The sequence below is a fragment of the Dasypus novemcinctus genome, chromosome 2 (genome assembly GCF_030445035.2).
Source record: "Dasypus novemcinctus isolate mDasNov1 chromosome 2, mDasNov1.1.hap2, whole genome shotgun sequence".
Taxonomy (NCBI): domain Eukaryota; kingdom Metazoa; phylum Chordata; class Mammalia; order Cingulata; family Dasypodidae; genus Dasypus; species Dasypus novemcinctus.
Window position 1 is genome coordinate 57,897,761 of NC_080674.1, and position 14,354 is coordinate 57,912,114.

The window sequence follows — 14,354 nt, forward strand, 5'->3', positions numbered from 1 at the left end:
TAATCAGACATCACAGTATAGATAAATGCACTAGTACTTAAAATTGGTTGATGAATCAGCATTGACTTCATTAAAAATCTTTAGGTATTATAAGAAAATGCACTGCTACTTTCTAAGATGTTAATATTTCAGAAGCACACTGCATAAAGAAGTGTTGCTAATTCCTGGACTTAGTAAAGTAGAATTTTTCTAAACTCTTTCTAACAATAAAACTACAATCACTATGCTGGTGCTGCAGTTAATAATTTACAAAGGTGCTGCCGGTATGTCTTTCCACAGTAAAATACGCACGTAAGAGAAATATATAAAATTATGGCCTACAGAAATTATTCAAGAAATATATTATGCTAAGAAATAAATAATAAAGTTATCATTGTCAAACTGTAGCATACTGGCATTTATTTGATATCATAATACTCTGTATTTTTTAAATAAAAATAGGCATCATCTAGAGTTTTGCTGTTTTACAGATAGAACAGTTTAAAAGTAAGACATTAAAATTTTTATTTGACCAGCAGAACTACTCTGAGCATGAACATTCATTTGACTTTTAAACTATTTTAAAGGCATATAGACTGTCTCATTTTGCTTATTTAATAATGGAAACGAAATATGGAGCTATTAAAATGGTGACTGCTAAAAATTCACATTAACTGTTCAGATAGCCAGACATGTCAGTATATTTTAGGATATAACGTTTTATTTCTCTGATGCTTATGTATATATGGATATTATTGACTCATATAATTCATTATTTTATACAAATAAAACAAAAAAAATACTTAGCTAATGAGACATACTTGCTAGATATAAATAAGAACTTTTTTTTCTTTAGGTTTGTACAGCTTGCTATTTCTAAATATTTTAAACAAGAACTTTTTTTGGAGATTGGAAATTCTAGCTCTCCATTCTGAAATGACATTTCTCATGATTTTACTCTTTGTCACTCATTTTCATTTAAAAAGGTCTATATTTCCTTGAAGCCTATAGGTGAATAAAATAGAATTGATATCGGAATTCTTCTTAAGTTGATAGAGGGCAGGATGTGGCTAGCTGGGTAAGATCCCACAATACTTGGACAGAGAAATTGGGTTTGTTGGTTGAGACACAAGGAAGAGTGGACTATTTACCTTGACTCTATTGAAAATTACTTAAAGGCAGTACCATCGCTGTGACCTAGAAAAACACAAAGGAAAAAGGTAAACCCATTAACAAGGAAGCTCATTCAGAAACATTTTCTATGAACAATGGGAGGACCAGCCTCATCGTATTCTTGCTTACTGATCCACATCTGCTGGAATGTGGACAGGCTGGCCAGAATAGAGCCCCCAATCCAAACGGAATACTTCCGTTCTGGAGGAGCTATGATCTTGATTTTCATCGTGCTCGGTGCCAGGGCTGCGATTTCCTTCCGCATCCGGTCAGCAATGCCGTGGAACATGGTGCTGCCTCCAGATAACACCGTGTTGGCATAGAGGTCCTTGCGGATATCCACATCACACTTCATGATAGAGTTGAAGGTTGTCTCGTGGATTCCACTGGACTCAATGCCCAGAAAGGAAGGTTGGAAAATGGCTTCAGGGCATCGGAAACGCTCATTCCCGATGGTGATCACCTGCCCATCAGGCAGCTCATAGCTTCTTTCCATGGAGGAGGAGGCAGGAGCCCTGACCATCTCTTGCTCAAAGTCCAGGGCTATATAGCACAGCTTCTCTTTGACGTCGCGCACGATCTCCCGCTCTGCTGTGGTGGTGAAGTTATAGCCTCGTTCTGTCAGGATCTTCATGAAGTAATCAGTCAGATCTCTGCCTGCCAGATGCAGACGTAGAATGGCATGGGGCAGTGCATAACCTTCATAGATAGGCACAGTGTGAGTGACTCCATCCCCAGAGTCCATCACGATGCCCGTGGTCCGTCCCGAGGCATAGAGGGACAGCACAGCCTGGATAGCCACATACATGGCAGGTGTGTTGAAAGCTTCGAACATGATCTGAGTCATCCTCTCCCGGTTGATCTTGGGGTTGAGGGGAGCCTCGGTGAGGAGGATGGGGTGCTCATCTGGTGCCACACGGAGCTCATTGTAGAAGGTGTGATGCCAGATCTTCTCCATATCATCCCAGTTGGTGACCACACCATGCTCAATAGGATACTTCAAGGTCAGGATGCCTCTTTTGCTCTGGGCCTCATCCCCCACATAGCAGTCCTTCTGACCCATGCCTACCATGACTCCCTGGTGCCGGGGCCGTCCCACCATGGAGGGGAACACAGCCCTGGGAGCATCGTCCCCACCAAAGCCTGCCTTGCACATCCCTGACCCATTATCCACCACCAAGGCTGACAGCCCATCATCAGTCATGGTCCTGGTGAATCTTCCAGAGGAATGAAGAGAAGTTAAATATAATAGTTACCAGAGTGGGGTGTGCAAGAGAAAGGCATAACAGGCTCCACACACTCCAGAACTGTTGTCAGAAGAGCCTGTGCTGTGACAACAGACATTTAAAGGAATACACCGGCCCCGCCCATGTCCTCTCCCACCAGTTGCCAGCACTTCTGAGTGGGGTCACTTTTGAGGCATTAATAATGATGATGATGATTATATAAATCATTAGTAGACCTTCTTTTGTAAAGAGAAAATTGGCTACCATTTGGCCAAATCTCAGGTAACTGTAATTAGGCAACCCACACATGGTTGCCAGCCTACTTTGGTACAGTCTCTAGATAGCTATGATAATTCAATGGGGAATATAAAAGCAAGATGAAAGCAAGCTGCTTGAAGAACCACTCCCTCCTCACCTGACTCTCTAAGTCCGTTTTCTCTACAGTAGCTTTAACTTTTCATTCTTAATATATTGCTCTTTTAAGGGGTCCCACACTGCAAACTTAACTTTTTCAAGCTCTTCTTCTCCATTAGATTTATAATCCCATAGAAACTAGTTCAATGATTAAAAATAATGAATGGCTAGGTGTGGCCTGACGTCTGTAAATAAAATGTAGTTGTGTCATGCAAAACTTAGAGATATTTAATAGATTTCTAATCTATCAGAGATCAAGTGAAAGTCATAAAGTGACCAGTAAAGTAAACCATGACATATTTTCTTTCCCTGATTTATATTTCTAGTAACTAAATTTTATTGAGCATATACTATGTCTAGACAAGATTCATACAACTGGGTTTGTTTGGTCCATGTTGATTGCATAGAGACTGAATGTCCAACTATCTTGCATAATTAGTGAAAATGCAGATTATCAAAATTTTATCTATTTGTAATAACTCTCAAGTTACACAACAATGAACAAAATTAAATGATGAGATAAATTTATAAATTACATATTTGAACCAATCTTTAAAGCATTTGATCTTCAAGATCCATGCATTATAACATCAAATCTCTCTATTTATTGAAATCTACACAATTGAAATAGTAGCTTTCCTTCCATTTTAGAATATTTCATACCTTGAAAACGTCATAGAATAGTTTGTTTGGATTTTATTTTTAATGTAGAAATACAGACAACCTGGTAAAATGTATTCCATGATGAAAGTGTAGGACAGTTGTAATGTGGTGTCAAGACAATAAATAAGAAATCATTACATTTTTGCTCCCTTATATATTATGTAAATAGAATATAATCTCTCCTGTCAGCTCTTAAAGCAAAGCAATTTTTCATGTCTTTATCTAAGTTCTCCAAAATCACCTTTGTTTTGATTCATTTAGTCATTCAATAATGGTCACTTCTACAAAATAACAGCAGCACCATGGAACCACGTAGAATTGCACCTTTCAATTCAAATCCAGGAGAACTAGCTGGGGCCTCTGCCACGAGACCTTAGAGAGTCATGGCAACACTAAGCTGTGAGTGTTCTGCTCTCTTTCTCTATAGCCTGAGAGAGAATTATTTTTCTCTGGGTTTATCAATGCTTTTCCCCTCTAATGGGCCTTAAAAACTTGCCTGCTGAAAATCAGCCATGCTAAGAATGTGTGTTTTACCACAAGATCCCTTATTTTTTCTTTTTGTTCCACCAAGACTATCCTTTCTCTTAATCTTTTTTTTTAACTGCAAAATCAATTTGTCCTCTAATGGCGTTAAAAAACTCACTCAAACTTTCTTACTGAGTGGTTTTGTGAACTTGCTTTCCTTGTAAAAGTATAACCAAACTTTTGATTGAAACAATATTTGATTTCTACAGGATGACTCTTCTGGGATGTCTTTTTGAAGGTCCTAATAAACTACATGCACAGCCTACAAAACTGAAAAGAAAATATACATCTGATTAGCATGGCTCCCCACTTCTGAATGCTCGCATCTGTAATAGAAAAGAGAGCTAGGTCAGTGGAAATAAGAAACGGAACCATCTCATGTGGTAACAAGAGTAATAATTAGATTCTAGGTTTACTGGAGTGCTGGCCTCAGAATAGCCCATGAACCAAGTGCTGTTTGATATTGAGTCCACACAGCATAATTGATGCCCAGAGAGTGAGAATGGTTCATGATTTTGCTAGAAAACTCTTTGGCCTCAGTTTCAATTTTGGTGCCCCAAGAGAAATTTCCATCAATTAAATATTCTTGAAATAAGCTTAAGTTATTTTAATTACCGCTCCTCCCCCCCCACCTAAAAACACACAATACAAGAAGGACATATCATAATTCAACTCCCATTAAAAAATACCATCTGTTGGACAAGTTTCTGTAAAAAAAGATAGTGAAAATTTGTGTGAGTGAAACACAGGAAGATGGGCTTACAGGTGATGGGCTCTAAGGGGCTGTGTCTGAAGGTAACGGGTTTTGCAGTTGTCTGGATTTTACAAATCATTAGTTACCTAAACCTATGGAGTCTTCTACGGTTAACTTCTGGATGGTCAGAATATGGTTTTCTTTTATTATACATTTGTCTGTCTTGTAGATACAAACAACTAGAGCAAGGCATCAGTATGGGCATCATATGTAAGGACTTATCAACAAAAGTTAAGAGAGGAATAGACTCTTGTATGTAGTAGATGAACCTTTGAAGATGTCTTGAATCTAAGGAAAGGCGAGAACAAGATGGGAGAGAAGTCTGCAGAGTTGGAAGTTTCAGTTATCCCAGCTATTGCTGTTGTGAATTGTATATCAACCAACACTGAGACAACCACCAAGTTGTGTTCCGATCCTGAAAGATGGAGGGAGTAATAAAAATAGTGTTTACTGGTCACTTAGTATTGTCCAGTCTCTATGCAAAATGTTTCACTTACACACACCATTTCTTTAATCCTCATGCCAACCCTTACATGGTCCCTAGGACTATCGTTCCAATTTTAGGAAGAATAAACTGAAGCATAAAGGCTAAACCATCCAAGGCTACATAGAGAGTTAGTGCCAAAGCCATCCTTTGAACTCAAGCAGGCTAATTTTAGTGCTCAAGCTCTGCTTGACAATGGACTTAAAAATGGTCAAAGGGTATCTGGCTGGCACCCAGTAAGAGAGGCAATCAAATGAGGACCATCCCTGTAAAGTCTTTTTATTCTGTCTTGGGAAAAATCATCTTACCGTGTCCTAACACCTTCTCATACCCTCCTCGAGGAAGTGGAGTCCAGGCTGAATACTGAAATCAAAAGAAGAAAACCAAGTAAATTCCTAGAGAATTTTGGTAAGTTTTTCCAAGTTATTAATGTCTAAGGAAAACTTACCTCTCAACATGAAGGAAAAAATGGTGGGTTAATTGTCTGGATTGAGAAGAAAGGTAACTGCAAGTAAAATGACAAATCTAATCTTATCTAAAGTAATAAAATAGGAGGGTGATTTTGAGAGGGAATAATATAGATAAGTGACGGACCATTAAAAAGCAAAGAACTTGAATACCATTTTCACATCAATGTTCATAGCAGCATTATTCACAATAGCCAAAAGGTTGAAGGGAATCCAAGTGTCCATGTGGGATGCATGAATAAATAAATGTGGTAAAGCCATACAACAATGAATTTACTCAGCCATGAAAGGAAATGCAGATTCAATACGTGCTACAGCTTGGATGAACACTGAAGAAATAAGTCAGGCACAAAAGAACAGATATTGTACAATTCCACTTACATGAAATATTCAGAATAAGCAAATTCATACAGACAGAAAATAGATTGTGAGTTATTAGGGACCAGGGGTACTGGTGGGCGGAATGGGAAGATATTGCTTAATGGGTACAAGTTTCTGCTTGTGGTGATGAAAAAGTAGATCATGATGGTAACGCAACATTGTGAAAGTAGTTAATACCTCTTAATTGTACCCTGGAAGTGGTTAAAATGGGAAATTTTGAGTTGTGTATATTTTACCACAATAAAAGCGTGAAGAAAAAGCAAAGAACTAAGTCAAGAAGGCTAATGTTTCCTTTGGATTGCAGGCCCTGTGGGAAGTAGAGTCCATCAGGTGTCAGTTTTCAGACCCCAAATGGCACTGTTTTTAAACACACAGGTCTGACCACGATATACCAAGGTGTGAACCATAGAAAGTGGGCAGAAACTGTGATTTAGGGAGTAGGGTAAGCCTGGCAGACATCCAGGGGCAGTGGGTAAAATCTGATGTTCTCTAAAGCAGACCAAGAATAGGAGTCTTCCACAGAGGCTAAGGTAGAAAAACTCGAGAATCAATGAAATAAGTTAGATAAAAATAAAGCCCTTGAATGATCAGATCAGCTTAGCTTTTGTAAATTGAAGTGAGGGATTATTTATCTAGGTGCCTGACATTACTTATTTGGTGTGAGTGACCCAAGGTCTACAAGTAGTTGATGGGAAGATTTTGCAGACAAAGGAAAGACAATGGCAGGCCTGATCTGATGGAGGCTGGGGCCAGAGCCCATGGGTCCTTGAAGGCTAATTCAACAAAACCAAAAATAAAGAAAAGAAAAATGCCTTGCATCCTAGTATCTACCAAGTTGTGGTCAATCTTTATTCTTCATTCTGGTCAATGTGGCCGTATGACTCCTTATGTTTCACAACTGATTTTTTGCACAATCATCTATTAGCCATATCTAGTTATAACTGGCAAAGGAGGGTGGTGGGTTGTCAAATACTAGAAGACAGCTAGTGTTTCCTGTCTTGAAGAGTGCCTGCTGCTATGAAAATGTGCTGCCCTGGGTAAAATACGTACAAGATGGAGGACACAGGATGGAAAACCTAATTCTGTTTTGGAAACTGCCTGATTCACTTCCAGGGAGAAGCTTTACGATTGGTAGGATGTGACTCAAGGCATTTTTTTTTTAAGTCAAAGGAAGCAGTCTTTCTGGGGATCTCAGGAGCTACATCTAGGGAATTATTCCAGGAATCTGGGACTAGCAAGGCCTCAGAAAGGTTTTTTTTTTTTGTTATCCTTTTGCTGTTGGCAAGGCTGTGTGTTATATATTGATGGGGAAAGGCTGAATGGGCAGGGAAGCTCTTTGGGGTGGGGCTTAAGGGTGGAGGAGAACAAAACTATAGAGAAAGCAGGAAAACGAGATGAAAGCAAGGTCAGTGGAATATTAGAACTTAAAACCTTCCTGTTGATGGCTTCCTTCCTTTTGGTTATCATGTCATCAAGTCCAAAAGAAAAAAAAAAAACAAAAACAATACCAAGGCACAGAATAAGCTGCAGCAAAGATGGCACTAGTATTTGGTGCAGATTGTGGATTGTTCGTCAGGGTCAGACCACCACGGCTTAGTGCAGAGCACTCAGGCTGGGGGGGGGGGTCCACGGAATGTGACTTGTTTAGTCTACTCAGTATTCTGAAAAGTCCTGTGAATTTTTAGTTTTGAATATTTTTAAAAGAAGTAGAGTTCTGAATTCCTCCTTTTTTTGATAAAATAAGATCTAGCAACCTCAGGACTTCATTGCCAGAGCTACAGCTGAATACCCCTTTACAAAGGGGACCTCTTTTCCATTTCCCCTTGGCCCCCAGGTGGCTGTGGTATTGCTCCCAGCCGGCTGCTCTCACGCTCCTTGGAGGCTGGTGAGTGTAATGTGTTCTCAGTAAACAAAAAGCAGCATGTGTTTGGGCGGTGGAGATGGGAAGGAAGAAGGACAAGCGGTAGCTGGAGTCCTATTGCCCTTTCTTGTTCTGGGCAAGGGTTTGGTATTTATAAGAGTGGAAAAATACTATGTGATGGAGTTTCTTTACTTATATGACAAATGTCCAAAGTCACATTTATTTTTTAACAATTAAAATGGGGGAAGTGGACATGGCTCAAGGCAATAGAGCATCTGTCTACCATATGGAGGGTCCAGGGTTTGTTCCCCAGGGTCTCCTGACCCATGTGGAGCTGGCCCAAGGGCAGTGCTGCTGTGTACAAGGAGTGCCGAGCCATGCAGGGTGCCCCAAGTACAAGGAGTGCACCCCGCAGGGAGAGCTGCTCCATGTGAAAAAAGCGCAGCCCACCCAGGAGTGGTGCCGCACACATGGAGAGCTGATGCAGGAAGATAATGCAACAAAAAAAGAGACACAGTTTCCCAGTGCCACCAGATAAGGTAAGCGGATGCAGAAGAACACAGCGAATGGACAGAGAGAGCAGACAGTGTACGTGTGTGTGTGTGTGTGTGTGGGGGGGGGGGGTAAGGTGGGATGGGTAGAGAAAGAAAAAAAAAAGAAAAAAGAATTAAAAAGGAATACAATTCAAAATATGGTGTGATGGGAAGGGGAGGTTCTGTTCTTTGCTTTCCTGTGGTGCTGTGGATGGGCTACGGTGGAATTAGTTTATGTTACAGGAGGAAGGATTTTAATTAAACAATTAGAACAAAATTGCTGAGAATATAATGAATTATAACTCTTCTCTGATGAACTGTCTTCATTGCCACATTCAAGAGAAAATTCAGATGTCTGGCTACTCGATTTTTTTCCTATTTCTAGTTGGACAGTTGTAGGAGATTGGAATGGGCTTTTAAATGATATTACTGCATTTTGGGGACTTTTTAAAAAGTCTGATGGCTATCCTTATAAGGGAAATGTATGCAGTTTGACTTTTAAAGATCTTTTTCCTCTGAAACTATTAGTTCTTTGTAAAAGAACTCTTAAAGATGCTATAAGGTAAGAGTTTGCCAGAGGAAATATTAGGTAGAAGCATTCAGTGTAAGTCTTCTGTTTGCTGTATTCAGCTATAAATGGGACCTGGGTCAAACTAGTAGAGTATCAGAAATAGACTTTAGAAATGTAGAAAAAGAGGAAAAATTATTTTGTTGATACTATAGTTGACACTGATGGTATTTTTAGTTCTAACCAGAAAGGAAAGAAGAAAGAAGAGCTTCAGGTTAGAGAAAAGGTTAATTGGAAGTACTGTATGGAACATAAAAAATGCAAAAGAATTCAAGAATATTAACCCAAGGGCAAGATTTATGAAGAAAGTTAGAGTCTCTGGGAAGAGATATAAAGCAGATTTTCATTTTTTATGCAAATCACACATTCATCAATGAAAATAAAAGATTAGAATATGACTCACATATGGACTTGTCATTCCCTGCTCTAAGCTTTTGATGAGTTCCCATTAGCTATAGATTGAAGTCTACACTGCTTAGTATAGATTTAAAGTCCTCTATTATCTGGCTCCGACCTACTTTCCTAGCTAGGTATTTTAATATTCTCTCTCCTCCCCCATCAGAGGGCCTTGTGTTCCAGTCTCTTACACTAATTGCTGGGAAAGACCACAGCCTGTTCTCTGGATTTGCTCATATTGCTTACTCCACTGGGAATGTACTTTCCACTTTCTCTGCCTTTTGACAGAGATGCTCAGATCTCACAACTCCAAAAAGATTTCTGCAGTTTCCCTAAGGAGGAATTAATCTGTGCATCTCTGAAGTCCCATAGCATTAGCCTATCTGTACTTTGTAGTTCTTAACTCTTTCTGTTTTATATTATTTATGTAGTTGGTTGTCTTCCACACTATACTCTGTATTATGTTCACATTTTATTTTTCACAGTGCCAGAACAGTGTCTTGTAACTATACCTGTTTAATCAGTGACTGCTTAATTGACTTGCACTTCTAATATTTATTTTTATACAAATATTTAATTGATCAGGTTAACATTCAAACCATCTTCTGCATATAACTTCTAGCCTAACATAGTCAAAACCAAATTCATCAGCTTCTCCAAAGTGTACTGTTTATGTCAGTGGCCCTGACATTTTCAGTCACTTAGTTTTCTAATTTGGCAGCCATCTTTGACTAAACTATTTTATTTGTTTTTCAAAATATATAGTGTAGTATTATGATATCAAATTCTATTGAAAATGTTTTTGAGATATTTCTCCTAATCATTTGCTCCTTTCTTCTTCTATTTGCTCTTCCTTAGTTCAGGCCCTGGCTACTTCATAGTTATGTGAATTCCAGAGTACTTGCCTGTGTAACTCTTCCAATCTCAAAGTTTTCTGAGGACCATGGCCAGAAAACTCTTAAGCGATATATATTAAAAGCTTGAGGGCTCCAAACTTGCTACCACAGAAACCCTAAATACCAATGTTCTGGTCCTATAATAATTAATGAAACAAAGTGGTTAAAAACACAACTCTAGAATCTGACAGAGCTAGGTTTATCTCCACATGTTACAGAACATCCCAAAATTCTGTTTCCTCCTCTGTAATTTGAAAATAATAATTGTATCTCTTTCATAAAGTTGTCTGGGATTGACATCAGATAATGCCTATAAAGCATGTAGCAGAGTATGTGGCAGGAGTAAAAGTTCAATAAATAGTAACAACAATCATTACAATTGCCATGACTTTCCAGGACTACTGCTCGAATCTGGTCAGATGAGCCTCTTCATGGTGAAGGAGGGTAAAGAGCAACGAGCAGAACATTTCCGGCAAGAGTCCTAATGCAGACTCAGCAAATTCTATATATGGGGCAGGAGTCTATGTTTATTACTAAGGAAAGGAAAATTAGGGATGGCCAGAGGAAGGTGGAGTACTGGTGAAAGACTCTGAAGCAAATACTGGGTGGTCTGAATTTGATAAGCCAGGCAAGGGTGAGTTGTGCTGTCATGTCAGGGTTGGCTAATTCCGAGTATAAATGGAACCTAAATTGTTTTCAGGACTCATTGATTTAGACAGTGTAGAACCACTACTTGTAGTGTAGACGAAATAAGGCAAGGGGTATCTCCCAATGATCTGGATACAGTCTGGTTTGTTGGCATAGGATGCTCTGTTTGCTCCTTTGACACCTGTAGATGGCTTGATGACTAAGTGGTCTGGTAGGGCTGAGCATGGTCCATGGAAGAGGGTGGGGCAGAGGACTGTGATACCTATGTAGGCTTCTGTAAATGAACCCAACATCTGAATCAAGCTCTCCTGCACAATCCGTGACGACTATTGGCAGAAACAATATACCAATACCTCGTCAGTGGGCCATTAAAAATCAGAAAAGTTGTTTGCTTTGTTCTAAAGCATCAAGATCTAGTCACTTCTTAATGGCAGATGAGCAAAGCTACTTTTATACCTGACAATTTTGTTTCAGTTTAGAACATAGGCATTTGTTTATGTAGTAAGAATTTTAAATACTTAATGATTTCTAATTTGTATCTGAAAGTTGGCACATAATTTGGAAGAATACAAACATTTGCAGTTCTATGTGAATTATGGTTTAGACATCAACAAAGAAATACAATATACTTTTTAAAGTTACTTTAGAATTCTTATTGAATTGACTTATCACATTATATGTCAAAGCTAGAACAGATAATGATGCTATGGAATTGTTGTGCTGCCAGAAGAAACTTGCAATACCATCAAAGAAAGGATAAGATTTAGTCTGTCATAATCACAGCGGCAGCATGGAATAGCAGAAAGAATATTGGACTGGTCTCAGGTTCTCAATGGTTCCATATTTTTCATGAACTTCCCAGGTGACTTTGAGCAAGCTCCTTAGCTTCTGTGGGTTTCAGTTTCCTCAACTATTAAACAAAGAAAGGAAGCATCTTGTTAAGTTTGAAAGATTAAACACACGGTTTTTTCTATACTTTTTCCCCAATACTACTAAAAATTGCAGTAAGGAAATAAAAAGGCATTAACAAAGACAGAGAGAGCAGTAGAGGACATCACAGCAGTAACATTTCTAAAGCAGGAAGGAGTGGATAGGTGGTAGCTAAGCTGACTTGAGGAAAAAACCTCAGCCAGGAGTAAGCAAAGCCCAGAAGCAATTTTTCATTACAGAGTCCTGGGAAAGTTCAGGAATTGGCGATGCCAAGCATTTCTAAAAGTGGAGAAGCAGTGGGACTGAAAACAGGAAAGTTGGCTGAAGATATGGTAAAATGCAGATATGCCAAAAATACCCTCCCCTTTCCTGCCCCATATTTCTGAGGCCTCAGCTGGAATAGCTGGGTTGACTCATTGCTGGTCCATATGGTTTATCCCCCAGTAGGCTAGCCCAAGCCTTTTTACATCCTGGCTGGGCAGGATTCCAAGAGAGCAAGCCAAAGCATGCAAGGACTCTTGAGGCCTACACTTGGAATTGGCATAGTGTTGCTTCCACACTTTCAGTCGGACAAAGCAATTTACAAGGCCAGCTCAGGTTCAAGTGGAGGGAAAATCGATTTTACCTCTTAATGGGGGTACTCACATTGCAAAGAAATGTAGATATGTGGATATAAGGAGACGAACAGTTATGCCCAGTTTTTCAAACAACCTACTATAAGACACAATACGGTTAGGATTCCAGAAAAATTTCATATTCTCCAAACTTGCACAATAAAAATAAGAATCTATGTGCAAAAAAAAAAAAAAAATAGGATTGGAACAGAGAACTTAAAACTAATGCAAAGCACTCATCAAAAACAATAATTGATGCCTGGGTAAACAACTTGGACTGTACAGGAAGGTGGCTTATTGCAGCTCAGCCTGTTATAGTTAATAAAACAGCAGAGAAATAATTCAGTGAGAATGCTGGTAATACTCACACGAGAACAGGGCTGATGGGAACTGAGAAAGGGCAGGCAGAAGTGGCATTCTGAGTCAGTGTGGCTGCCTTAAGTAGGCAAGGAGGCAGTGTAACTTGCCAGGAATCAAGATCCACACAGGTCTGGGGAGTAGCCTCTTTTGGGAGGGAGCCCCAGGTCCAGGTGCTTAATCTTAATTTTTTAAAATGTAGGCAACAGGGTTCCTGTTATCAGTGCATCAACCAAGAGAAAGTGTTCTTGTTTCCCACTGAAAGTTGTAATTCCACTCCTCACTCCAGTCTCCCATGCGTAGCAAAATGATATATAAATCAATGTGATTTCTGCATTATACAGGCACAATTTCTCTATCAACTGCATACAGGCTAGTTTGCATTATAGAATCTTGCCTTGTTGACTGTACTGAAGGATTACCTAAATGCCCTCATAATGCACAGAAAAATCCTTAGTCTCTTTTCTAAACTTGGCTCTCAGAAAATACCTATAGCCAGGTGTGGTGGTTTGAGATTATTTTTGTGAGTCCCCCAAAAGAGAAGGATTATGTTTGTAAACTGGTCTGTTCCTCTACGTGTGAGCCCCTTCGATTCTATTAGATTCACCTGAGCTGCCTTCGATTCAACTACCTGTAAAGATAAGGGTTTTGATTCAGTCACATCAGTAGGGCGTGACACAGGGTTGAGTCCCTGCCACCATGGTGGGCAGATATAAACGGACACTCACTCAAGAAGACACAGGAAGAAAGAGAGCTCCACAGATGCCAGAGGAAAGAACTTTATCATGTGACGGAAAGGGCAAGGCTCAAACAGCTAAACCCTGGGGAGAGATGAATCATTTGCCTGGTAATTTGCAGCTGAAGAGAACAGAGTAACTGAGTGGTTAAGAAGGCCCAGAAAGAAACGAGCCCAATTCTAGCCTTCAGCTGAGATTGGAAGAAGTTGGGACCATGGAGCCTTAGGAGGAAGAAGGAAGGTGAGACCAGGCAGAGATGCCTGCTGTCATGCTTCAAAATGTGGCAAATAACTGTGGTGTGAAAGGAGCCTTGAGTTGGACTCCTTAGGGTCTTGTAAGTTTTTACCCTAATGAAATACCATTTATAAAAGCCAACAGATTTCTGGTACTTTGCATCAGCAACCCTTTGGCTGACTAATACACCAGGCTTATATCACCAAGGCAGAAGAGTAGAAGATAAAATGAATGCAATGTGAAAGATCTATAGATATTGATACTTAGTGATCTCTTAATCAACAGCCCAGGCAAATCATTCTACTATGAAGACTATAGCTTCAAGCACACAGATCCTCTAGTCAGCTTCTTATTGCCTCACTTTTAAAAAATACTTAAAATTTTTTTTTGTAAAAAAGATACTTAGATTACATAAATGTTACATAAAAAATATAGGGGATCCCCATATGTCCCACTCCCTACTCCTCCCACATTTTCCCGCATATTGCCTCATTCTTAAATTATGGCCAAGTAG

General features: G+C 39.4%; 1 protein-coding gene across 1 annotated transcript; it reads right to left on the reverse strand.

The window, feature by feature from the left end:
- Window positions 1-1,225: 1,225 nt before the first annotated feature.
- ACTBL2 (actin beta like 2) lies at window positions 1,226-2,356 on the reverse strand. The gene has a single exon (XM_004458821.2). It carries the CDS (start codon window positions 2,354-2,356, stop codon window positions 1,226-1,228), a length of 1,131 nt encoding a protein of 376 aa, XP_004458878.2.
- Window positions 2,357-14,354: the final 11,998 nt, after the last annotated feature.